This window comes from Falco cherrug, chromosome 12 (genome assembly GCF_023634085.1).
Source record: "Falco cherrug isolate bFalChe1 chromosome 12, bFalChe1.pri, whole genome shotgun sequence".
In the NCBI taxonomy this organism is placed as follows: Eukaryota; Metazoa; Chordata; class Aves; order Falconiformes; family Falconidae; genus Falco; species Falco cherrug.
This window is the reverse complement of record NC_073708.1, coordinates 16,930,438-16,958,059: the sequence shown is the minus strand read 5'-3', so window position 1 is coordinate 16,958,059 and position 27,622 is coordinate 16,930,438. Positions and strand designations below refer to the sequence as shown.

At 39.8% G+C, this 27,622-nt stretch overlaps 1 protein-coding gene across 3 annotated transcripts in view; it reads right to left on the bottom strand.

Annotated features, from left to right (window-relative positions):
* Window positions 1–27,622, bottom strand: part of TGFBR3 (transforming growth factor beta receptor 3) — a 121,365-nt gene that overhangs the window by 21,950 nt on the left and 71,793 nt on the right. For all 3 annotated transcript variants that reach the window (XM_055724574.1, XM_055724573.1, XM_055724571.1), the window contains 6 exons: window positions 16,495–16,678; window positions 10,561–10,729; window positions 8,106–8,253; window positions 3,233–3,422; window positions 1,675–2,000; window positions 858–1,007 (listed from right to left, as the gene is read on the bottom strand). In XM_055724574.1, the coding sequence (XP_055580549.1) occupies window positions 858–1,007; window positions 1,675–2,000; window positions 3,233–3,422; window positions 8,106–8,253; window positions 10,561–10,729; window positions 16,495–16,678 (1,167 nt within the window). The remainder of the gene's footprint in view (window positions 1–857; window positions 1,008–1,674; window positions 2,001–3,232; window positions 3,423–8,105; window positions 8,254–10,560; window positions 10,730–16,494; window positions 16,679–27,622) is intronic.

Genomic DNA, 27,622 nt, shown 5'->3' with positions numbered 1-27,622 from the left:
TTTGGGACTGTTTCTGAATTAGAGTTAGGTGCTACAGAATTGCCAGTACAGAACAGTTTTAGCCAGGCAAGGTCAGATCAGATTGCCTTAGCTGTGTTTGGGTTGGACCAAAGGCTTTCCATCATTTGCCAAGGTTACTTCTACATACTGGAAAGCTCAGCAAGAAAAACGTGTTATTAATTTCCAACCCAGATTAGCTGCGCTGTACTCAAGCTCATAAACTAAGCCAGTCTGGAAGCAGTCACTCAGAACCTAACTGGGCTCCTTAGCATCATCACTCATATGCAAGTACTCAAGAGTCCCTTCATCACGTACATCAACTGATAGCAAATAGAAATCCAATTATAAGAGAAGCATGCACAGATAATGTCTTTTCCACACATTTTGAAAGCCTTTTACACACGTAATTTTGGAAGAAAAGAATTCACTTAAAATAATTCAGCATATGAATTAACTGGTTTTGCTTTGTGCAATCACAAAACTTCATTCCTATTCCTCCTTACAGCTATGTAGTGCTTCTTATGTATGGGTACATCAAAGCTACTAAGGAAAGCTGGTGCAACTTCTCTGAGACTGGTACTTGATGGTCCCGAAAGTGCAGTCATACAGTTTTGTAAAAGTACTTAACTCCATCTCCTCCTTTTTCCTTGGGGATACTATCTGACCACAGAAGCACACTGCATGTGCAGTCTTCATACCTCCTTGAATACAGGGACTGTGGCTGCAACTAGGTTTGAGCTCGACAGGAAAAGATCAGGACGCCTCCTTTTTGCTAAGACGAAAGCTAACTACAATGGCTTCCTTGTACCACTATGATGCGCAGTGCAGAAAGCAGCTCCTCTTCGTAAAATACTCACAGAGTTAAAATAAACAATCTTGTTCAAGATATATGCTGTCCGAGTCCCACATTTGTTCAGCAAAGACTCCAAAATGAAATGGGTACCATTCATCCTGGCTTTGCAAGAGTGATCCAGCAGCGAGAGTTCTGTCCTTGTGTAGCCGCTGGCCTGAAACAAAGGCACTTTGTAAGTGGCTGAAACACAATTGTTAGGCTCTTGCTTAAAGTGCTGCTCAGAATACTGCTCGTGGCTGCTGCGAGGAAGAAGGGAAGTTCATTGTACTGACATCCAGGGAAGGTCACTCTCAAAATGATGTTATACGCAACAGGGAATAAATGTAACATGGAACAAAGAAAACAACAGGTTCATTATTACTCTGCTGATTGATAATGCTGACTCTGTTTGGTCTGAAATGAGCTAAAAATGCTGTCTGTATCAGGCTCTTTTCCAGCAAATGGACACAAGCAACCTGTCAGCTGGTAGATGGTAAAGACAGATCTATTCAGGTCTCTCACAGATATCAAAACCAGCCTCTTTGTACTCTGGAGATTAAAAAAAATCAGACTGATGGCTGAGTACAGTAATTTTTTGACAGAACCAACCCTGGATAGCTTTAATCAGAAATCCCTCTACAAACTACTGGATTGTTGGGAAGAAGAAACACGGCCCTGAATTACAGCAAAGAATATCTACAGTATCATTTCCTTACCAAACTATTTTTTAGGGGGTTGGGTGGTGATGGCAGTGTATCTTAGAATGTTTATTATTTAATCAAAATACAAATGTTCTGCCCAGAAAAGCCTGCCCAAATTTGAGAATAAGAGATCACACCAACCTGCAGAGAGTCTTTTTCTACAGCTACTGTCATGACTTTGTCATCACAGTTTATTGACAGGGCCACATCAGCACTGCCCTGAACCTCTTCAGGTTCTTTATGTTTTGAGAGGGAATGCTCAAAATCATGATTTATTAAAGTATCCACTGAATCCCTGGATGGGAAGATTCCTTCTCCCACTGTGTCATGTCTTCCTCTGTTAATGTGAAAAGGAAAAGTCAGTCCATCACTTAATGCAGGATTCTTTGGGGCAGGCAGTGGGTTAGCACCCAGCAATTCTGTCAGCTCTGGAGGAAGGGAATGGTCTTCTTCATCGTTCATCTCTTCTAAAAAAAAAAAAAAAAAAAAAAAAAAAAAACACATTAGGAGATTAGATATTTTCCTAGAAGTATGCAGAACTAGTAATTTTCATACAAAAAAAAGGTATTATCCAGAAAGGAAGCTTCTGAAGGACATCCAAAGCAGCATTTTTATACTTTCCATGTAATTAGCCACAATTCCCCCACTAAGGGTTTAGTTGTTACTGAGGCATCTATCTTTTTATATTTAGTCCCTGTCAGAAATGTACCTCACTAAGAACTGAAAATAAACTTTGAAGAGAGGGCCTATTATATGCAAAAGGCAACCACAGAGATAAAAGAAACATAACATTTGGCAAATACACTATTTTAGTGCAGTTGAAATAGGCTAAGTGTAACTAATTGGGTGAAATTCTTCCATTACCTGCCTCATCACAAATTCAGTCACTCCACTGTTGTGGAACTACTTACACAACCAGAGTGAAGTTAAACAAGAGTTAACTTTATACCGAGTAAATGAGAACATTAACTATCTCCTGGCTTATATGCATGGCTGCTTGGGACAGAAATCTCAACATCTGGCCCACGCAGGTGTAATCCATGAGTGGAAGTGATAAAATTAACGTGAACATAAGCTTTATCAAAACAGTTAAACAGTATTTTTAGTGGTTGAAATTCAGAATTAGTGAAAAAGCATATGCAGCTCCAGTAGCTTCAATGGACCCAGATATCTTTACATCAACAATAACTTTGACTAAATGCATTTTTTTAACAGCTGTATTTATTCTGTTTGCCCAGACTTTTTTTGGTAAGCCAGTTTTGTCTGTAAACAATTTAAAAGTTTATTTGTCTCAAGGAAACATTATGCTCATTTTTTTTGAGGGAAAAAAAAAAAAAAATCCAAGCTGGGTTTATTAACTAACAAGATATCGAGTTGCTGAAGTCCACTCCAGTGAACACTGAATATGGTCAGCTGTAACTGCTTGTGAGTTGGATAAACTATAACCATTTAATCCCACCAACATTTTTTCAGGAAATAACAATTTGTCTAGACTTCCTTCATCAAAAAGCCACAGAGGTGTTTTTTTTTCCAGCCAGCATTCATAGATATTACCAGCATTTCTGTTTATGAGCCACGAAAGTAGTCTAATCCCCAACAAAAAAGCTTCAAAACTGAGAAGGCACCTTTCAAATCATCATATTTCTGGAAATACAAGATATATTTTTTCTATATGCTAAAAGTCCATCTCCAAGCTTACCTGTATCTTCAAGTTGAAGATGAAATCTGTTAGCAACAGGGGCTTTTGTGTAGGAAGTAACTGGACTATAGTTATGCTCATAAGCCCACTTGATCAAACTCTCATGTGATGAGGGAATATCAGGTATTACTGATTTACTCATGGTCATGGATCGTTCTGTTTCCTTTCCAAAACCAATACTGTTTGATGTCTGCAAAGAAAAACTTGGTTTATAATTTACCATTTAAGGATACTTTAAATGGAATAGTGGCACTGATGTTTTTTAATCTATTTTACTCTATTAAATAACAGCGAACCGAGAACACCTGGGAAATAAACCAAACTCTGTCATCTTAGGCACAGAACTGCTGCGCACACGGAGAAAAGCCCCCCTTCTTCCCAGCCCTGCCTGAAGTACAATAAATCAAGGTAGTCAGAAGCTGTTAATCCCTAAACGAGACAAAGACATGTTTACAGCCATTTGTATAACAACATGTTTTCTTCAAAACTGAGTTGAAATTACTTCAGTGGTGAGGTGAACTCAGGATGCCAAATGATTTTTTTCAGATGTCTCCTTCATTTTTTTGATTAGAGCATTATTTAGGCTACATATCGGAAAACCTTTGTTTAAATGATCATTACTGAAAAAGGCAAAACATCGCATGCTCATGATGTAGAGCTGATACCAGCTAATGCTTTAAAGTCAGCTAGCACCAAGGATAGCCTGTGCCTCTCTGAATGAACTTCGTACTAGAAATGTTATGTGCCTCCTGCAAAATGTTAAGTATGTTCAACAGGACTGAGTTAAATGCTTAATAGAGCTGTAAAGTGAAAGCATGCATGTTTTATGCAAGCCCAAACTACTTAAAAGACAACATACACTTTCTGCACATAAATAAAATTTAACAATATAAGTTTTATGCAAATATATCAATACAGCAAACTCATAAATGCACTTGCCAACCTCTTAGTTTTATTATTAATATAATAATATAATATTAATATAATAAAATCAATAAATTAAAACAAATATATAAATAATAAATAATGGCTCATCAAAGTTGACCATGGAATACAGACGAGTCACATAGCTTTTGCTTTACTGGAAATGTTTTGCAAAATTCCAGATTTTTTTGTCCAAAAGGGCAAGTCGAAAGCATATAAGACACATCTCTAGCTGTTAGAGGGGCAGTTAGAAAATAGAAATAGAAAAATATTCATTCATTGGTATTACACTTTAACTTGCTTTTAAGTGCTTGGCATCTTAAACTTAAACATATATTCACACAAAGCCAAATACACATATTTATTTTCACATTCACCACATTAGTATTATCACTACAGCAATTACATCAATGACTACAGAACAAGTTGAATATACACACAGCAGGGAAGGCATGACGACCCATTTTTCAGTGATTTCTGCAATGTGATTATGCTTTCTATATGCAGATACTATTGAATGCTCTAGAGCAAACACTTTCAATTCCTGATTACCTTATCATTCATATAGTCTGCTTTTAAAAAAAAATAATAAAAAAATCCCCATTAGTTTGCCTCAATGTGGACAAATCTTAATTCTCTTTCACTCCAGAACACCAAAAGATTGACTACACTGATCTCTTTTGCCCAGATTGCTTTTAGAGAGTGACTGTATGGACCTGATACCCAGCATCACAGAGCTTCTCTACCTGACCTCAAAACCAGAGCTTTTGAACAGATAAGTGAGCAAAGCTTGTGGAGAGGCCTGATGGAATGGCATAGTTTATCTTTAGTGCTCTCCCTCATTTCTTCCTAATGACCCAGCTCCGCATCCTTTAAACATGCACAGCTTCACAGCTGAAGTTAATGGGAATTTTAGGTGCGGAGTGTCTGGTTTGAGGATACTGCCATCAGTACAGTCATCAGTGACCAGCAATGGCCACTGAAGATAAGAAACAAAAAAGGAAACAATAAGTATCCTAATTTTAGTGTCTTACTAGTGTTTTAGATCAAATAATATTTTATCTTTCAACAGATAAAATCTGGACATTATTTATCCCACATTTTCATATTACCACACACGTTTGACTGGTTGGAATTACTATGCTACTCCAACTTTGCTGGAACTCCCTCTCTGTTTTCCTTTTTTTTTTTTTTTGTCATGAGGAGACAGCTGAACAAATATTTATCTCAGAAAGTTACTGTCCTAGCTGGCACCTGACCATTTCCATGGTTTGTTTATACCTCTCCACTCCACATCGAACCTGTAAATGTCCAGTCCAGTCCTGCGTTGCCTGAATGAAACAAAACTGGGCACAAGTTTTTGCAGGAACAGACCTACCTTGCTTCGCTTGCCTGCGCTGCCAACACCTTTGCATGCAGTGTAGGAAACGAGGCAATCAGAGCCACCTACTCAGAACCATTTCAGAAGCTGGCGGGCAGTTGTTCTCAAGTAAAGAACAGGCCCTCCAAGCTTCTGAAACCCTCACAGGGTTGTTCTGCACATTTCACCCCTCAACACACTTTCTTCCTTTCTGCAATTTCACTTTTTGGTCTGCCGTGCAACTCACAGCTTTGTAAAAAGACACCGAATCCAAAGGACGCAATGTGAACAGCAGATCGTCAACAAGCACTGCTCAGGGGCTACGTAAGGACAGACTGCAAACGTGAGCTAAACACAGCCTGGGAGGAAAGCACTGCACTCACGTTATGTGCAATTACTTTACCTACACTATTCCCATTTTACTTTGTTTTGTGTCTGTCCTTTTTCAGAGTTTCAAGAAACACAGCAAGCTGGGAGATTATTAGATGACCCAAAAAGTCTTTTTCATTTTTTGTCTATGAACTTAGACCTTAATAACTCACAGCCCTGGGTCTGAGGCAGCTTAGCACTAACCTTTCCCTCTTGGTTTGCCAATCCCCTCAGCACAATTCTGATTCGTACTGAGGGCAAGAAGTTAGGAAAATTGAAGTGCATGGAACTGCTTCAACTAATAAAAAGAACATTGTGAAACATTACCTAATTGTTTAGTAATGTTTTTATGCATTGTCTAAATTTGGCCTTGGAAAGGCCTTCGGCTTAATACAGATAGGAACAGATCCTAAATGCTGGAGATACAGGTTTTTTAATGACGGGGATGTTCAATTCTCTCCCATATCCCCCTCTAAATAAAGGGGAACAAACACACATTCAAAAAATGAAGCATCCATATAAATGAAGCAGTACAGCTAACAGTTACTCACAAATCCTAACATAAATATACAAAGTCTTTTATATACTGATATTTCTATATATGGTATTACATTCCCTTCTTGTTAATCTAAATAAAATGTTACCTTCTGCCACTCATCACAGAAAGAATTTTCAGTTACACTTTCTACTTATACTTTCAATAATTAATAAAGAACTTAAAAAAGAATAGCAGCCTTTCTTTTCTATACGCAAGTGCAGCACTTCAGACATTTTCAAATCCTCTAGAATTCCTCTCCCTGAAAATTCATCATCCATAAAGAGGTAGCTTCATAGATGTGAAAGATGGTACTTTGGCTATCTCTAAGCATGAAATGAACAAATGCACAATTCTCTATCCTGTGAAAGTAGATCCATATAGGCCAACTTATACCGTGGTGAGTTTTATGTAATAACCCAGAACGAAACTTTCAAGTCAAGCATTGCTTTTTGCCCTTCTGCTTACAAGTGTGGCAATCCTGAGCAACTAACCTTGACCCTTCTCTTTTAAGGGCTGATTATTTAGGATCAACAGGATGACCAGAACATCCTTTCCTGTCCGTAAAATAAAGATGTGCCAGGGATCAAAAGGGAATTTCATCGTCCACCCTAGATAATTTTTCCATTTAATTTTCTGAGCAACACCACAATTTATTTCCTTTTATTTTCCTCACTCTCAAAATCTAGCATGAAATCCTGCCTACCAATCTGTCCTCTTAGAAGATTTAGATGAAACAGCCTTTGGATCTTGTCAGAGTTGCCCTTGCACACGCTAAAAGGCAAAAGCTACTAAGCAAAGTAAAATTCTTACAAACAGAGATAGCTGGAGTTTATCTGAGTTACTGCAAAACTGCTAATCAGGAGGCCACTGGCTGGTCCAGCGCAAACATCCACTGTACGACGCACTTCTAAGTGATCACTTAAGACAGAAATAGGCCACATGTTTATTGGCTGCAAGATGAGTCTAATTTCATTTATTTATTTCAGAGCAAGGGAAAACCAAATTTTCTTAGTAGAAATGGTGTTGAGCAACAAAGCCTGTACCAAAACTCATTCTGAATCAGAACCTCCAATTATACACAAGTATGGTTTTGGAAGTTTAGCTTTAGAGATCCTGGGTTTAAAACTTATTATTTGCGGTCTGAGGAGAGGTGAGGTCAATTTGACCAAACACTTGCTGGGGCCAGAAGTACTGGCAGGGAAGAGGGCTAGAGACTACCATAACCACACATGGAAGGAGTAAAAAAGTTTCCACTTCTGAAGGGATGTGGGTGTGTGCTGTCTATCTAGGATTATCCATTCTGCACTCACAGGCATCTGTCCAACTTCTGAGATGAACCTGTAGATCCACTCACCAAAGTAACAGCAAAAAGGAGGTGAACATCCAGCTCTGTGTTTAGGGTACTTCAACAGAAGTTGAAAAGACATAGACCCTAAATCACTGCACTGACCACCTGGCTTCTGTGATGTGCTGCTCAGTTTAATAGCCCATATATTAAATGTTAAGGAGAAAAAACTACATAGTTTCTGTATTTACTCTTTGAAATGCAGAATAATTTAAAAAAGCAGCTAATAGATAAAATGTTCAGCAATCAATATAGTCTAGCACTCTATCACATTTAAATGGATTCTATACTGTTGCAGTATGATACCTCTCAAAAAATAGAAGGTGCCTTAACTTACAATTACTTCCAGCCTTCCCTGGACATCATGCGACTTGATAACCCAATTGACAGACTTTTTACACTTGAGGATAAGAACGACGTCTCTGACAAGTTTGGCGCCAGGTTGAGATGGTTTAATGTCAACAATTATATCCACCTGGAAAGCACTGTGTGTGGAAAATAGAGAGAAAGTTAGACCAGAATGCCAGAAATTTTCAGCTATCAACCTTCTTCCAATCCATCATGTTTCCACTGTCTGGCCAGCTGATTAAAATGCTGGAGATTATCCCAGGCAACACAACATGTGCAAAACAGATTGTTATTCCACATATGCTTAAATGATTTTGCATAACAATAAAAACAAATACTTTTAGACAAATAATATTTTTGTGTCTTGTTTACAAGAAGTGTGCTACTCATTTCAGCTACTATTTAGAACAGGTTAGTTATACAAGTAGCAGTTTGCTTTATAAAGTAAATATTGTTTTCTTATTTCACTGCGACAGAGCCTAAAAATAGCTGTTTGAGTTTCCTCTGGCTGTAACTGTATTAAGGCTCAAAATAATACCTTAAAAAAAGCAAAAAGACAAATTAAGCAGGTTAATACCAAAAAAAAAAAATATGCACAAATACTACATGCACATTGGGGAGTGTCTCTGCCCAGGCAGTTAAATTGTGGAAATTACTTTGCTTAGGATCTTGTGTGTGCTGAGGAATCAAGCCATGTATTCAGTTTCCAATACTTCTGGATATATACTTACTTTAAAAAGAAAAGAAAACAGATGTCCAGCCTACTGCTTGCTGGAAAATAGATGAATACTATCCAGATTTTCAAGAGCTCAGTAAAATAAGTAGAGCAAATGGGTCTGTACCCATCAATAACCTCTCGTCATGCAAAATACTAATTCAACAGAAAAATCTTTACTTCCAGATTGTCTTATGGGGCCATATGTCACAAGAACGTGCTCAACCCCCAGAAACAGGTTTCAACTAATACTGTGCAGTGAGACTTAGTGTATCTTGGGACCTTTGTTTCACCTCCTGCAGTTCAGCTTCTGTATGTTTCTTTGTGGATATAAACTTTGTAAAGATAGCTGTGGATAATATATAAAACTAAGAATGAAGCAAGAGGAATTAAACTCATTGCTTTTTTTACTTTTAGAAACAAAACATCTAAACATTTTGCAGTGTTATCATTTGAAAAACAAATGCCTATCATACTATCAGCCAAAGCCAAAAGCCTAGAGGGCTTGGAGACAGGGCTGTCATTGCTAACTCTGCAAGGGACATACAGTGATGTTGATACTAAAGAACAACTCATGCCACACAGAGGCAGATCGTTTGTGCTCACCTACAACACTTCAACTACATCTTGGCACCTTCTTACTATCCCAAGGTTGCTATGCAAGAATATCCTCAGGCTCAGTTCACCACCTTGCAATGAAATAATTAGCCTTCTTGCAAAGACCCCTCCTCCCACTTGTATGTCTCTGTGTGATTTCCTCCTTAGGGGTGGGGATGTGCTTAGATGCAACGGCACGAGAAGCACAATTGGACAATGCTGGACATCTGGTGTCTGCAGTATGCAGACAGGATTTTAATTCTACCTTTTCTCTGATGAAATTGTACTTTTCTTCTTGCAGAAGGGAAAACCATCTAAGTTTCATAGCAATTTTCTGTTCTAGCAACTACACTCAGCACTTAAGAAGAGCTTTTCCACGTATGACTATCTGAAGCAAACCCCATTCATGCGCTTGCATTAAGAACTAGGAGAGACCAGCAAAGAATGACTGTTTTAAATGTCTTACCACCCAAAGGTACCTTTGACAATTTCAATAATCCTCATAATGTGTACAGAGAGTTAAGTAATTTTCCCTAACCACCAGTTATAAACTTTTTTGGTCAGGGGACCACTGTCAACTCTTAACATGTCTTGCAATTGTCATAAACTACCCCTTAAACTCAAGTGGAAACTTGACAGAAAATAGTTATGATTCTGCAGACCAAGTGTGGAACAATTACCATGGACTGCAGGTCACTTGCAACCACTGTTTGGGAGCCACAGCCCTGGGCCTTGCTGTCAGTCATCCCTACCTGTGACAGGACAAGATTACTTTTAACCTCTCTCTCACCTCCTCATACAGTGGTCTCACCTTAAACCCTGCCTGTCAGGTGCTGCCCTTACTCAGTATCCCTTATTCACCTTATTCTTAGAAATATTTGATTGAGTAAGAAGGGGGACAAGATACAGTCCATAAAAACTGTGCTTTGCAGACTTGTCCAAAAAAATCCTGGGATCGTGAAGATGCAAAATCCTTACATACTGAAGAACTAATTTCTATCTAAGGAAAAGTACTAAGGTCCAGGCTCTTCTTGTAAGGATGAAATGGCTGCTTTCAGTTGATTTTCAATAGACAGATGAAATCTTTAGCTGTGACTTCAAACAGATTTAGTCTATTTAGATGATACTTTACCTGTATGGATTGGAATTTGGAGTGATTAATTCAATGATATGAACTTCTCTTTCTTGGACTAAGTTAGACATAAGGCATCCCTCTGCTGTTTTTGGTTGTAGGTATCCCGCAAGGTAATTTAGAGAGAGAAAATTCTTTTCTATGTTGCACAAGGGAGGAAAAACTTGGTCTGGAGTAGGAAAAAAAAAGAAAGCATATGCACCTTTACACACCAGGTATCAGCTTACATGCATGTATGTACTGCATCTACATCAGCGCAGCACTATGTTTTATGACATAGGTCTTTAGGCTAAAAGGTGTATTTATTACCTACCATAAGCACTTATGACAAATAAACATAATACTGAAAAGGAGAACACTGTTCTGACATGACACGTGTCTAATATAAACTGAATAGTTTCTATTTATGGATTTAAATATTTAACAAAAATCTCTACAGAGAGAAATCTGAACACAATACAGAAACAAAACATGAGCATTTTTCAAAATGAATAAAACATATTTAATTTGTTCCTTGCACCTTTAAAAAAATAATTCTTTTGAAATTAACTTCTAGAAACTTTTGCAATCAATTCCTTCTCTCTTTAGAAAATGTTTTATTCTTGTTATTATAAACTTACCATATTTAAAAGATCACAGAAAGTATTTTCCGTTTCCTTACTCAATATATTTTCCTATGTATTGTGCAGTCAGAGTCTAGAAATACTGCAGTTGTGCATGGAAAATTGAATACAGCAAGAAAGGATGAAATCAGTTGTTGATATTAAGGAAGTCTGACCATAATATTCATAACTGAAATGAAGAAATTCTAGAGTAGATATTCAACCTCTCTTTTGGTTTTAACTGCCTAGCTGATCACAAACATTAATTACCGTGCAATGCAAAACATAAAAAGCAGTCACTTAGTATGAAGCTTTCATGCAGTCTGCATTGTTGTACCCCAAGCAGCAGTATTTCCATTGAAAAACAGGAATACTTTGTATTTCTGAGACAGCTTTACATACAAATTGTCATAATACACAGAAGGACTAAGCATCATGTTCAAAGACACAAAGTGCTGCAAGAATATAATTCCAAATGGCTGGCTCTTTGACCTTTGCTTTACAAAGAAGGCTTTCCTGTTAAGGTCAGTAGCAAGATAAAAAGTCAAATATAATGCATTATGCATGCAAAACTGTAGATGAACTCCTAAAAGCTGAGCAAGCTGAGCTGAGACCACTGTTAGCATTTGCTCCTTAAATGAGAGCTGAAATGTCACCCCTGAAGTGCATTTGTGTGTGGTACACAACCCTGCAGGGAGACCAGAGACTCCTGTGACCCCAGCCACTGCAGAAATATTTAGGGGAGTTTCTTCTCCGGATCTTACACAAAGTAGCCTTTGAATATTAACCTTGCTGTCTTCCCTACAGAATCTAGGAAAGCTGCATGAGGCTGCAACTGTTCACACTGCCCAAGCAAAGCACTCCTCTAACATCTGGGACATGCCCTGCCAGATTAGCCTCGAATGCAGCTGCAGTTCTGCCAGCTCCTCCCACAACAGCACAGAATGGAAAATGATCCCAAATGGTCTACACTGAGCTTGATTTTACATATGTATAAACATATACACACAGAGATGCCAGCTATTTGCTTCTCAGCTGCCATACAACACGATTCAAGCCATAAAAGAACAGCCTCCGAGTAGTTAGCGGATAATTACCACATGTGCTACCATTTGCCATTGCAAAGAACTTGGTTCCCACTCCTGGCACTGCCATTAAACGTCGCTGGAACTCTCAAGAACGGCTGCTCTTGCTGCCACCAGCATGGAGGCTCCCCAGCCTGGGCCCCTGCTCAACAGCACGCTTTCCTCTGAAGCACGTTTTAACTCTGTCACTGGCTACTTGTTGTACACATTTACTTCTCCGCTTCACCAAAATGTATTTACTCTCGTTTGTACCAATTACCAAGACCTGGGCTGCAACAGAAAAGGAGATCCATTTCATCTTCCTTTGCTGACCATGCTTTTGTTTTTTAGTTTCAGGGCTGTCTGCTTACTTTGGAAAGGGACTGCAGGTGTCTGCAATCAATTAAAACCCTTACTAAACCAGCCAGCAAACAGTCAGTTTATGGACCCTGTGCCTGTCTAATCTCCCCAGACTCCCAATTCGGAATGAGGCACGAGGCTTGCAACACCCTCGGCAGCGGGTCTCCAGCCAGCATGCCCAGGTGCGGTGGGGCCCCGCGCACCAGAAGGCACCCGGTGGAGCTGTGGGCTGCCAGCAGCCGCCTTCACCTCCGTATGTGCCAGGAGGCTCGGATGAAGATGAAGGATTGCACACTGGGATCTGTAGTTTCTGTGGGCAGAACCTCCATTTTACAGATGAGGACAGATACCATCTGCTCTATTCTGCACAAAATAGGTGTCATCCACAGGTTCATAGCTAAACTGGAGAAAAGTTGAGTATTCCAGCTTAAAATCAGAAGGTTTTTGTCAAAACGAGCATCATTAATGAGGGCTCACTCTCCAAGACAGGCACCCTGGGCAGCAGCAGTTTGATTCAGCAATAAAAATCCCATTCAAGCAGAGCTTACCTTCCAAAGTCTGAGCAGGTGATAAAGTGAGGCATTTGGGATTTTCCTCAGCCACTCTGATGGTGGCACTTTTTTGTGTGTATTTTGCTGTTTACTACCCCTTAGTACGATGGAGATCAGAACCTTGACTGACAGGGTATAAAGGAGAGCAGGGAAGGGGCTGCAGCAGTCTCTGGAGGGAGCGTGGAAACTCTTGGTGCTACTCGCCCCCCAGCAGGACACACAGCTAAAGCCTGACACAATACAACCACCTGCAAGTACTGAACCAAGGAAGCACAGCGTGCAGGATACGTGCACTAGTGTGTGCAGGCTACAAATTCAGAGTCAGGACTGAAGCTTCAGCTTCTGCCAGGACAGGAGCACAGTGTTACCATCTTTAAACAGATTGTATGTTTTCCAGTCTAGTTATTGTTATGGCTGATCATTTTTTTTCTTATTTAGCCAAGAAATGTGTTGAAATTAGGCTCCCTCCAGGCTAGCACATCTGCCCTAGATTTACATTGGCGGTACGGTATGCATTAGATAACATTTAGCTAACTGATAAGTCTTCCTGACTTGTACAATAGTATCTTACTGAAGCATGAGGAATTAAACTGACTTCTGCTGAAAAACATGCATTAAGATCACTTTCACCATGAGCAGTCCCGCCTTCTAGAATCTGACAGTGATTATCAAGGCAATAATTTTGCCATCTCCTTCACTACACAAATCAAAGCAAGAACAACTCCACTTCTTGTGCACTCTTCCTCCAAACTCTCATTCTGGCCCCTATAAGCTCTTGCTGTGTTCACCATCCCTGCAGTATTTGATCGGCCACTCTTCTGAATCGACAGGATTCAGATGCACTTGGCCCTGACCCAGTTCACTAGCTTGCTCAGTTGCCTTTCATTCGCAGCTTCAAAAGTGATTTCAGAGACCCAGAGCATCAGAAGCAGTTTTGTTCTATGAAAGATCACCCTTCTTGTCCTCTGGCTTGCATTTTCTATTTGCTGTATTCAGCTACAGCCTCCACTTCTAAAATGTTACATCTTTCAGTTTTAGGTTTGTCTAACTTGAGCAAAGCTGAAATGTAGACAATTACAAGAATACTGCTATTAAATTCTGTATCGGTCACGTAGCAAGGAACTACTTCATACGACCACCTATAGATTATGAGTAACACTAGCTGTGATTCACAGACTGGCAGCTGAAGGTACCTGACTAAAGCACTTGAGGAGTGTGAGTTTTGTATGAAAAGCCTGAAATGTCCATCACAGATGCTGTGGTTTGTGGAATCCATTGATTCCACTGCTTGCTCTGCAGAGAAACAGACCAGCTCCACGCCCCACGTGGTTTCCATAGAACTCCTTGCATGACTGCTGCAGTTAAAGAACTGACTCTCTCCCCACCCCTGAACACATGCATAACCCCCACACATACATGCATATTCCACATATTCATTCTTCTGCCAAGAATTTAAATCAAAATCAAATATCGTTACAGCTGAGCTAGTTTGTAGAAACCTTCTCAAAAACTGTCTATTTTGGTTGCCTGCCAAGCTGCATTTTGCGTACTTCTAATTAAATTGCATTTTAACACGTTCTAAAGATGATGCAAAGCTCTCCTATTTAGCAGCCTAGTTTGACTGGAGACATGCGAATCAACAACCAAAATTTTATCTGGTTTTTGACATATCTAATTCAATGTTCATCTCTGCAACGCAGAGACCCCTACTCCCATGTATATGTTCCAAGAGCACTTTAATAAGCTAATAAATATATTTCTGAATGATTTTCTGGCATTAAAATCCAAGACTGGTGCCAAGCAGAACAAAAATCACACAGGGGAATCCTGTACAAATTTGGCAGGATTTGGATAAAACCAACAAGGCATATTCCGGTTTTGGGGGGCAAGCCTCATGCTCCAGGAAATCAAATGATCAGATACAGGTGGTTAGAAAAGAATGTTTTCTCCACAGAACGTTTTGGGATGTTTTTTTTGTAGCCAACTAGTTCAGCTATGCAGGAGTTTCTCTAAAAATATTGCTGAAGTACTACTAAATTAGGCTGCTGGTGCTAGTAAGTGCTGAGCCCACCAGTACTTATTCGATGTTGATAAAGTGTTTTATTGATTTCTACTTTTCCCATCACTGAACTTCTTGTGAGACAACAACTAGTTTCAAAATACCTGGACCATTAGCTGCACCATAGATCAGTTCCAGTTCACTTTTAGCAGCCTTTGTTCTTGCTGCTTTTGGTTTAGCCGACTAAACCTGGATAGTTGCTTTAGCCTGAACTTTGATGACATCTTTACAGAAGGAAAGAAACACAGTGAATTGCAGGCTGTTAGGTAAAGAACACCAACATCTTGAAACATCCCATACCTGCAAAAAAGGAAATTTTGCCCCCAATCACCCTGCACAACAGAGGAAAGTCTGTTTTCCCTGCAAAGTTCCTTTTAGTAATTACACATTTTCCAGAGAATGAACCTGAACACGTTCAGGTTTATCCATCAGTTTATCCATGAACCCCTACTGAACAAGTAGGGCATAAACCCTCCTGAACCAACTGCCTTCCTCCAAGAATGTAATGCTGAGAAGAGCCATGGCTCTTGTGTTATCCATGACCTGCTCAGGTGGAACTCCCTGCAGAAGATGACCAGCAGTCAACTGAGAGAAACCATGAGCCAGAAGGTGCTGCAGAGGTTCATACTGTTAAGTACCTCCAACACTGCTCAGCTACAAAGCTACAGCCCAGACCCTGCCCTAACACGGGCCTGTGAACTCCCTGAGGAGCTGGAGTCCGCTCCCACCCACCCCAGGGCACCTGATGCATTTGGCATGTGGCTCACAGGGACAGAAAAATCGTTCTCCTTGGGATGAAAATACACAACGACATCAGACTGAGGCAACTTACCTTGGTGAGGAAAGCAATAATTCTTTGCCCAAAGTAGCCTGGATCCCTATACAAGCAAATACTGAAAAAAATATAACTCAGGTTGTGCTAGAAATTACTCCCTACCTCAGGTTCTCCACTTCAGTTCTTTAGATACAGGCAGCCAACTGCCACCCAACAATCACTGCGAGTAGTTTATTCCTTTCAAAAGCTGAAGCTTTGATTCCTGTGAGATTCTGGTCAATTGCATACACATTTTATGAGCATAAAATTATAGCACCAGAATCCATTAAAAGTTGCCTAAATCCATGGCCTGGTCTTTAGACTTGCTCTTATTTCTCTGCCTTCCCCTTTCACATCACATCTCTTGGAAAATGACAAGTACGTTTAAAGATTAAAATAAAAAAATGTGAAATAATACTACAGAAAGACTTATTCTCAACATCTAGAAGTGCCTATCAGTTCTGTTGGTTTTGTTTTGTTTTACCTTCTCCTACTTTAATATAGATGTTTCTTGATATTTTGAGTTCAGTGAAAGATGTTACTGCTCCATATTCCTTCTGGGCCCACTGTAGCAGATGTTCATTTTTCTCAGGAAAAAGCTTTTCTTCAGTTTCTGCTGACAAAGAGAAATTTCCCTTCTCAAACTGAACAACGGAACCTAAAGACACCTGATGGGAATAAAAACATATTTTTAATGTGGCACATTTATCCACACAGACAGGTAGCATGTTTAAGCAGTGTAATCTGTCGCACCCAAATGCATTCACTGATGGTGATTACAACTTATTTCCAACAATGCCTGAACTTCATGTGTTTTAACATCTGCATAATGATTGGTTTTCAGAGATGTTTTTAAAAAATGAAGCCCCCATCAGCCCTGCTGCTGACTAACAGAGGGCTCTCAGCTGCTCTCCAAAGTTGCATTGCTGCAGAAGCGGTACGACAGCACTGCACGGGGAGCTGAACTGGGGGGGGAAGGGAGGGCTGGGAGACTGGAGGAAAACCAAGACAGCAGAGAGTAAGAAGATGGTCTGAGGAACTGAAGGGAGAGAAGGATGCGAAGCTCAGTAAAACTGGGAACTACTGAAGCAACACCCGAATCGGAAAGAACCTGAGACCAAGCTCAATGGCAGGTAAGGGCCAACAGAGAAACACAGAGTAAGGAAAAAGAAGGGGAAGATAGTTACTGTTGCTTTATTTACAGGAAGTGAGGAGACGCTTTAGTTTAATTCATAAAGCAGATGAGCTATAAATCTTCAGAAAAGTCCGTATAAATAGGTTACATTAACTCAGGTCTTGACTGGAAAACTAAAATGTTGTTTACAATAATCAGAATGGAAAAACAGTAAGTAGAAGTGTTATGGGTTCTGCAGAAAAGCCTAAGACTTTCAAATACAACTTCACTGGAGTGGCAACAGCATCATTCAAGGAAAGATGGCAGCAGAGTCAGATTCTCTTTCAGACTGGGACCTGCTTCAACTTGTGTTGGTCTTGAGAAATAAACAAGTCATTCCAGATTTATTGCAACACAAGGTCATCCCAACAGTAACCTTTTGGCTCTCCTGTCCCTGCAGAGGGATGTGGCCCATGCTTTAGAACATATGTCAGCTCTCAAGAGGTCCCTATAGCAAGTGCTGAGAGAAGAGCCTTCCTTCTGCCCACCTGCCCAAGCTAAGGAGCCATGACTCATCCACACACTTCACCATGAACACACTCTTCCTTCAAAGTGCCTGAGGACTGGGGCCTGCATGCCCTACCCAGGCTGGTCCTTCTATGAACGCTTCCTTTAAGATCTAAACCATCAAAAAATAACATGTGCTTGAGTGAGGAAGCACAGCAAGATGAATAAGCTTTCAAAACTGAATGCACCAGTGGAGATTTCTTTGGACATATTCCCTGTAGCAGTGCACAAGCAGTGCTTGCCCAGATATAACACACAGCCCCTACTTCCAGACTGCTGTGGTGGACAAGGCTTCACAAAACAAGTATCATTTCCTTGTGCTGTCCTCAGAGCAGCCTGGGAAGAAGCCTGAGTCACTCTGCTGCTCTCCTCCCCCTTCCTTTTCCCTGTCTTTCTGCTAACTCAGATTTCTTTGGTGGAACAAGTGTGTTTCTTTTCTCCAACTGAAAATCAAAAACTAATGACAACTGGAGGAGCAAAAAACACATCACAACAATTTCTAACCTGCCTTGAGTATTATTTACATGTTATAGCAGAATAATAGTCATAGGTCTCTCCAATCTTTTGAACAAAATAGATCAATAGCAATTATTTAACAGCAATTATCTGAAGTCAGGCTCTAACTACAGAAATTAACTAACAGCAACCATTTATTGTCTTCCCTGGAGCCATAGTTCCCAACACTATTTGAGGATGTTATATATCAGTTTGTTTAGCACCTACAAATATTTGTCAGAGTAGACACGTAACTTAGGCCCTCTGGCACACAGAAAGAACTGCAAAGTTCTTCCCTGTGCATCCAGACGTTACTTTAGCATTTATTATGCACATATCACATACTCTTCTCTAAGAGGTGGCCCATGTAATTCAGAGTTCAATTTGACCGGATCTGTCACAAAAAAACAGGTTAGGAGTCTTTTTGCCAGAATAGTTTTCAAAGTTTAAACTAACGTCCTTATTTGTTGTTTTTATATGACTACCATAAAACATTTCCTTTAAATCAAAAGTCTTTATTCAGTTTAACACAGAATACACCTTATTCTCTCAATATTCTCACACTTCTCAAACGAGAAAGCAAACTCTGCCATTAGAGTAAATCCACTGCCCCCAAACCTACAATACTAGGAAAAGAGCGCAACGCAGTTCTCTTTAAAATGTATTTAGCAAATAACGTTCACTTTGTATTTTCACCGCTTATAAGCAGCTACACCATGGACTGATTTTATGGGACACCTCTACAGTGCCCCTAACGCATTAAATTTTACAGTATACACAGTCTCATAGGATGACACTGACCGCACAAGCCAGGTCACGCAGGGGTCACACATAGAGCACCTCTTAGCAATGCTGTCTTTTATACCTGAGACATGTGGGGCATCTTTGTAGAGCTTTGGCCTAACTGGAAAAATCTCCCATGCATATAAATTACACAATTTAAGGACTTAACCAGTTATTATTTTGCAGGGACACTGAACAGATGCTGGCATTCCACTCTCAGGAACAAACCTTGTTAACTACCTCAAAAATACTACAGTTTATCCAATTAAGCACAGTAGTTGCTTTTCATTTACACTATTTCACAATGTTTCTGGTATTTTTTTAATGGTCAGTATCAGAGTAAAGAAACATCAGGGTAACCTTTTAAGACATCTAAGGAAAGCATGACAGAAAATATTAGTCCTCCTAAATAGTGACCACAGAAATGCATTAGTTTGCAATAATGCATTTTCACTGTATTTTTCATTTGAGATTTGAGATATTTAAATGTCCGCTATAGAACAGCTTTTTTCCTCAGAATATACTTGGTTTCCATTTATTACTAATTAAAACTTGAAAAACCTTCTGCATCATCCTGCAACATGACAAATGTCTTCCTGACAGATAGATCCTATCAATGAACCCCAAAGCTACCAAGTCCTACTGGCGAGGAACCAAGAAACAGAAAGCAGAGCAACTAAAAAGTCTGGCACAAGCATCCTCACTAAATGATTATACAGTAAAAATCTTTAAATAAACATGAAGTTTATAATGATTTTATTTTTTTAATCACATACTAAAGCCGATTTGAAATGCTGGTTCCACTACCAGGTTTTAGAAAGGAGTGCACAGTTCTTCTATGCCTGCCAATGTTGGGATTTTACTACATGGACCTAAGGCAAGGTTAAGTGAGCCAAGCACGTTATTTTTTCTGGAAAGAATTCAACAGACTCTTCCAAAAAAGGCAACCATCAGTGTTTCAACACCTGCCTTGAACATTAACTACTTACTCTTCAGAACAAACCAAAACCATCTCTTTCTAACTTACTTAGGATTAAGCCAGACCATTAAAACCCAATAATGTTTTAAATATTTGGGAATATAACAATTTTTATCTGAGCACTCATTACACAGCCGACTAGGTGATTAAGAAACTGCTGCCACATACACTTTTATCTCCCCACTTCATCTCCTTCAGTGGTTACTTTCAGAGGCTGCAGAATGGAAAACATGCTCCGGCTCTATTTCTTCCTGTTGTGAGGACATAAAAAGCAACTACACCAGAAACATCCTCTGCTGCCGAGTTCACCTACATGCCTGCACATTTCTGAGGTTGAATGAGGAAACTTCCAAGCCTGATGTGTGAAAACAGTTTGCAAGACCAAAAGATACTGGCCATGGCCACTAACCACAGCAAGGACTGTGGTTCAAAGGGCTCTTCTGCAGTCAGAGGAAATGAGGATCAAGTACAGTATTTTGAAAATTTGCAACCACAACCTGAGTGTTCTATCAGAGAACAAAACATGTTTAGGAACATATTTTGATTACACACACTACTACCCTGACGACCATTGGGGAAAATAGGGACTGTAATTTTCTTTGCACTGTACAGAGGCAAGGGAACATACCCCTCATGCTGGGGTGGGGTGGGGGAGCCCTTAAATATCCCTTAAGAAAACTTCCCAGTCTTACAAAAACTGCCCTTGCAAGGCTGCCATGGTAATTCAGGACATCAGCTACCTAGCAGAAGTGGCAAGTGGCGTAAGTTACTATTCCCCAAAGGAACAACTCTCAGAACCCACCCTGAGTCAAATATATACACTGATGAGTGTGAACATTGCGCACACTCAAAATAGCATCTTCTGTTTCTTATTTTACCTATTTCCTCCTCTCCTTTTAAATGTTTATTGCCTTTTTCTTCTTCTTTGAACCTGATCCAGGAGGGATATTTACTTTGTTTGCTTTGTGACATTTTAAGTATTTAATGTAGTTATAACTCACAACTCCCAAGTAGGAAGCCAGTTCATATTTTAGCCTTGAGAGAGGTGGGCACCTTTGGGAGACGACTCAATACAAAGTGAAGTGTCCACAGTTAGACAGCATGAACCGATCCCTCCCCTCGCAGCAGCAGCTACCCACCAAGGCCCCTCCAGCACAAGTGACCAGCAAAGCCACCTGTAAAAGCCAAGGCTGAGGCAAATATACCAGCAGAAGAAAAGCAGCAACCTTCATGTTTTTATGTGAGCTATACAGTATCAGACCTGTGGCAGAACATATAGGAAAGGACTAAATCTGCTCAGAATAAAACTAAAGAACTTGAGCCAACTTTCAGACAGCCCATGTGGGATTCAGACTCAGCTGGTGTTTTTTGATAATGGTACTTTGATGTGCTTTGGTCTCCTTACAGAGAAAAAATAAAGCCATGGATGAAGAAATATCAGGTATTTGGAAACTCAGAAATATATCCTTTGCTGTTCATAAATCCACATACAACATACAGTAATCACCAAGAGAATAATTCTCTTCGGTAAATGACTAAGAAAGATGCTGCTTTTGAAATGACATGCAACATTTGTGAATCACCTATCAGTTTTGCATAGTCCTTAGCAGCCACAGAGGTGCAATGCTTTCACGCAGCAGTAAATTTTTTCATTTTCAGTTTAGCATTCTCAAGGCCACTTACAGTCATCACAAAATTCTACTTCCAATTTTCACATTTTTGAAAAAAAAAACCCACGTACAAGAAGCAGCATATTATTAATTGTATCTTAGGTTTTAATTCTGCTTCCTAGAGTTGGTGAGTTCACCAACTACCAAAGATCTTGACAGGAATTAAGACTGCTCAACACTTTCTCGGGATGAAAGCAGAACCTCATGGGAACAGAGTCTTGCACATCTTTACCAATCTAGAAAGAAGATCCTGGGTTTTCCTATCAAGCTGAAACTGTGTCAAAGCAAGTGCAACTTTCAAAACCACCACGGAACAGTAGAATGATAAAAAGGAAACAAAAAAAAAATCTGTGTAAAAGGGAAATCTGTTCCCAAAGTTTAGGGCTCAGCAGGGGTTTATTAATCGTGCATAGGTAACGGTCCACTCATCTCACATTAAACAACATCTTAATAGACTCAACATAACACTCATTTGATCTGAACAAAATAAGGTAGCAGAAGCTTTTCCAGGGATTCTGTTTCAAGTTAGATTCAATTTAGTCAAAGAAGAGAAGGGGAGAATTAAAGCATATCTATGCAACTGCAGCTATAGTTTCCACTGGAATCAATGACTCAGTAACACAACCTGTTGTGAATTATTATCTCCACATCACTAACACCAGCAGCCTGCCAAAACCTGCTGCCTGCTTCTGTAAACTTCCACTAGCTAAACCCCCTGTTTACCGAAGCAAGCAAAGAAAGGAAGGAGCTGTGACCATATAGAAGAGAAAAGACCATTGCAGGTGCTTGTTCCAGGCCTTTCAGCCTCCTGCAAGACGGATCTGAGAACCTCAACCACTAAATGCCAGAATGTTGTTTCTTTCCTTACTCTGCAGCCTGATTTAACTTAAAGCCCAAGTCTTCCTAACTATCAGCCTCCTTTGCTCTGAAAGTGATGGGTCTGGGCTGCTAGAGGGACTGTGAGAAGGAGCAGCACCCAGGATCAGTCAGTGGCAGCAACGGGAAGGGCTGCATGAGATCCAAGAGACAGCATCATCCAGGTCTGGCCCATCCACACTCAAGACAAAGTTGTGGTTGTAACAGTAACCCTGTTACTTCAAGAAGTTACTTCAACTGGAAGCTGAAAGAAATGCCAAGCAATAAAGCCTGACTTTGGAAAGATGGCTTAAATCACCTGGGACAGGAGATATCTATATATGAACTATGTGATGCTCTTCACAAACCAGGCTCCAAACAGTACAGGACTTGAAAGTCTCATGAAAGGAGAAACTAAGGCACACAAGACCTGCCTTGCTTCCTCCGAAATTTACTGGCAAGTTGGTATTTTTGAAATCTCTCTGCCCAAAACAAAGTGCTTATGGTGAAAGCAGAGGACACCTATGCATCACAAAATTTCCCTAATCTTGGGACGTCACGCTGCCACATATAGGTGTTTTTTTACCATACGCTGCGTATTTGCTTCATGTGCTGTATCTTGCTTTCTAAGCCAGAAATATCACTTCTCCTCTGTAACGCCTTTATGAAGCAAGCTTTGAATGAAAAAAAAAAAAAGAACAAGCCCCACCCCCACCCCCTAGATATTTAAAGATGCCTTACTAGGGTTATTATCATCTTAAATTCCTTTTTACTGAACGCAGACAATGTATCACTTTCAAACATGTATTTACCACCCTGTCATTTCGTATCATCCCTACTTCTGACAAAATCCTTCCACTCTATTGCCAAGAACACAAGGACAACTACTGTAGCCTGAGGTCCCCCAATATTTCTGGGAGTAAACTAGTTATATAGCCTTTAGAAAAGCAGGATTTTGCAGGGGGTTGAATCAGGCCACAAGACAATATCTCCAGGGAAATTTACTATTGTGAAAAGCATAATAAGAGTTACTGTTTACCAAACACTGCTTTTAATTAGACACTTGATGCTATTTTCACATTCTTTCAAAAGGCAAGGAAATGGTGTGGGGAGGGGAAGGAGAACTATGAACTCTGCCAAGTGGAAAAGGGCAACTACAGGATTATTTCCAGCTCCTAAGCAGAAGAACGATGAAGATTTACAAAAAAAACCAAAACCAGGATTCTATAGAAATGTAAAAGTCCTGTAAAAATTCTCTTCACACTGTACACAACAATGAAAATCTACTGCTTTTACTTTGAATAGTGAAAGGTTGTTATTTATATCAAATTTATCACTAGTCATGCATTTCCTACCCTTCCTCACTCTTCTCCTAGCAGAGCACTCTGTTCACATCTGGGTCTGTTTAACCAGTGATTGGAAATTTAGCCTCCTGATTTCCCGTTAAATACTAGGCACAGGAAAACAAATAGCACTTGTTTTTCAGTGCGTTTTGTCAGTCATCCAAAATCTAGTGCAAACCATAGAACAGCCTGTGGTTTGGTGGCAGAGACCCAAAATATGTGAACCATATTTTCATGAAGTGAAAGGAATAAACCAACTATTGGCTGAAGTAACAAGAACATGACTTTTTTTCTTCTTAGAAATACAGAAATGACTAATAATTAAACTTTTCATTCTATCACTCATTCTTCTTTAAAGCTTTCCTTTATTTCCAAATCTCAATCCAAAACCATGTGATCTGGTGCTGTATTTATCATTCCTGCTGTTGCTTCCTCCATTGTACTAACTTAACATACACATTCAGTCCTATTAAAGAGGATCTTGTGAATAAGGTAATTTGCTTGCCTAAGTGCTTTCTCATCCCTAACTCTTACTCATTCAATGGCCTGAATAACTAACTCTGAGAAAGAGCTGAAGCATCACATCTTAACCCAAATACTGTACAAAATGTCATATGTAGATATTTTGGGGGTTTGGATCTACTCTAACAGTGATTTCTGCCCAGAAATCACAAAGGATTTGGTCCCTTCTTTCATTGATTTTATTCTCACTACTTTTACTTGCCTAGTAAAGACATTCCTAAGCTATAAAAACAATTAAGAAAGCTACCAAATCTAAAGAAAAAAAATCACTTGCTGAGTAGCACCTATAAAACCCTCTTTTTGGGCAGTTCATAAAACTTAGGGGTTTCTGCCAAGACACGTTTCCAATAAACTGCTTTTGGGGAAGGAGAGAAATAATGTCTTGATGGAAAGGGAGGAAATTATTTTGTTATATGAAAACTTAGAAGTGGGGTGGTGGGAGAGGTCTGGTAAGGTTTTTCTGCAAGACTGACCTGCAACAAGATCACAGGTAAAAGTATTTTCTACAGGTGTCGCCTAGCTTATGTAAAATTGCAATCTGTCGTAATCTAACCAGCCTAATCACCAGTGAAGATGACCTTCAACTTCCTCTCCCACTCCACCTTTACGATGTAATTTTGGCATTTATTTCCTGTTGGGGCAGGGGGGAGGTATTTCTCACAGATGCAAAGTATCCCCCTTGCTGAACTAAGCAGACCTTCCCAACCATGCACTGTTCTGAGCGATGAGAGGGCTGATGGGCAAAGCCCAGGAACACCTGAACAGAAAATGCCCATTCCCAAACTATTGTATTTTTGTGACATGTAAAAAGACGTAATCAGACTAATATGACTAGATACACCAGTAATCAGAGTGGTCGTTTTCAACTGCTTAGGTCAGGCAGAGTTCACACACTAACCCGTTTCAGGTATTTTTGGATTGAAATGCCATGATACTTAGGCGTATTTATTTTTAACAACTCAAGACTTACCTTACTAAAATCACCGTACTTTCCCAGCACCACCTACTTAACCCATGAAGATATATATAACTCATGCAGAGTCTGAAAATAACCCTATCTATGCCAAATGTATTGTTAACACCACACTACATAGGCACCATATATTCACTTTTCTCTAATACACAGAGAAATTTATGTCAGGTTTTTATCAAGATGCCAGAATTTTTTCTTAAGCCTATTCACTAGTGTTCTTTCTGCTTTAAAGGTGTTTCCCCAAGTGCCACAAGAAGCAAAAAGACAATACAATAAGGCAACAGGCTAGTAAAGAACAACTCCCTTTAACACCTGGGCCCCATCTCAGACAGCTTCCTCCAAAGCACTATCACGCCATAAGCATCACCGTGCTTCCATTTAGTGCCATGTGTTGGGAAAAGTCTCCAAAACATGACACTAAAAAAAATCCTGATGCTAACAGAACGTAACCTTCGGTTTGGTTGAGGCATGCTACTTACTTTTAATGATATTCTACTATGAAGTTTAGCCACCAGTTGGAATTTTGTGAAAATGAAACTGCGAGCTGCCTCCATGGAGATAAAGCATGTCACAAGTCACTGTGCTGAGTGAAGCTATGTGCATCACATGATAAAAATAAGTGCAAAACCACATGTATCACCAGATTTACATTTTTATACTGAAAAATATTTACCAAGAAGGTATTTTGTGCTTCCCTCTATATTATAACCATACACCCCAACACTGGATTTTCTCCCTCATTCATTTTGAACTTTTGAACTGGAGAATCAGGCCCAAGGCAAAAATCCAAGCTTGAACTATATGATAAGAAGTTAAACTCCAGCCCAGCTCAGTGGTACTGTATCTTCTTGGTCTTTTGGATATGTGCTGACACAAAGTTTAAATCTTGTCATCCTTTCCTTGAAATAAAGCAGTCTGGGGCAGCTTAGCTTTAGTGGAAACTCAAAAAATGAATTCACAGAGCAAACCATCTTCCTAATGAGGACACTGAGAACACACATACCCTCTGCTCCAATATAAACATCATTGAAGCTCTGTGTGCCTTAATCTCTCCACCTGTATAATGGTAGTAAGAGCACTTTACAGAGTGTTCTGATGCATTGTCTGCTTATATCCCAGAGTTATCTTCTTTGTTAGAAATAACCTTGGATTTTCTAATACAATTGATTTGTAATTTTTATTCACTTATTTATTCAAAACACACCTCCCTGTAACAGTTAAAATCCTTATTGTGATGCTTTACAGGAAAAAAATAATAGCTAGTAACAAAAAGAAATAAACAGCTAGGACCTACTACTGGTTGCATGATTCTTTAACCACAAACTCTGACCTGGTTCTAGGAGTGTTGTCTTTATCAGCAGCAAGTCCCAGAAGCCGTCATTTAAACTTTTTCACGCTCCTAACCTTTCTAACTAGGGATCAATCAATGAAACAGTGCAATTCATACTTCACATATAGTATATTAATAAAATTGTGAATGAATGTATTGCATGAAAAATCTGAAGGAGAAGCTGGAAAGTCAATGATTATCCTGCATGAGGCTTCCATAGAGACAGACACAATAGTTATGACACTCCTATGGTATGCGTGACACAGATTTCTGTTTTCAGCATAGAATTCATGGGCATTAAAAAAGTTTTTTTAAACTTGAAATATTTTATGATTCAAAACACTCTGTTTTCTGGCTTGGCTATATATTTAAGGAGAATGAACAAGACAGAGTACACGGATAAGCCAAGTATTTTCAGACAAGGGCCAAGGAAGCGAGCTCTGCACTTCACAGCCCTTGGAGCTGCTATTTACACTCCTAGGCTCAATTCTCTGAACTGAATACTGAATTCTCCTGAAGGCTCTGGCAGGGAGGCAGAGAGCCTCTCTGCTGCTAGAGTAGATGCAGGATGTCCATTTGCCCCACGACTCGCCTGCAACAAGAACCCTTGCTTCTGCAAAGGGACAGGCTCCTCCAGGGCAGAGGCAGTCCAAGGGACTGCAGGCAGGCAAGCAGCTCTGCTGCAAAACTGGAGCCCCTTGAGCGTGCTGCGCTCACCCACAGGTGCTGCTAGGACTTCCCCAGCATTTCCCATGTCTTTGTGCTGCATGACTCTGTGCTCGTTTCAGAAAGCTTGTGGGGAAACAATGCATGTGTCCTTGTGGCCAGAGTGGAACTGTGGAAAAGCAATGGGTGATCACCAGAGTTTAAGCTGTTCAGCCTGTAACCTTGTGGCCTAGCATCCCAAGCTGCAGTAGCTACTGAGAAACTGGTACATGAAAAGTGGGAAGGCTGATGAGCCCTTTATAAGAGACAGAAGTT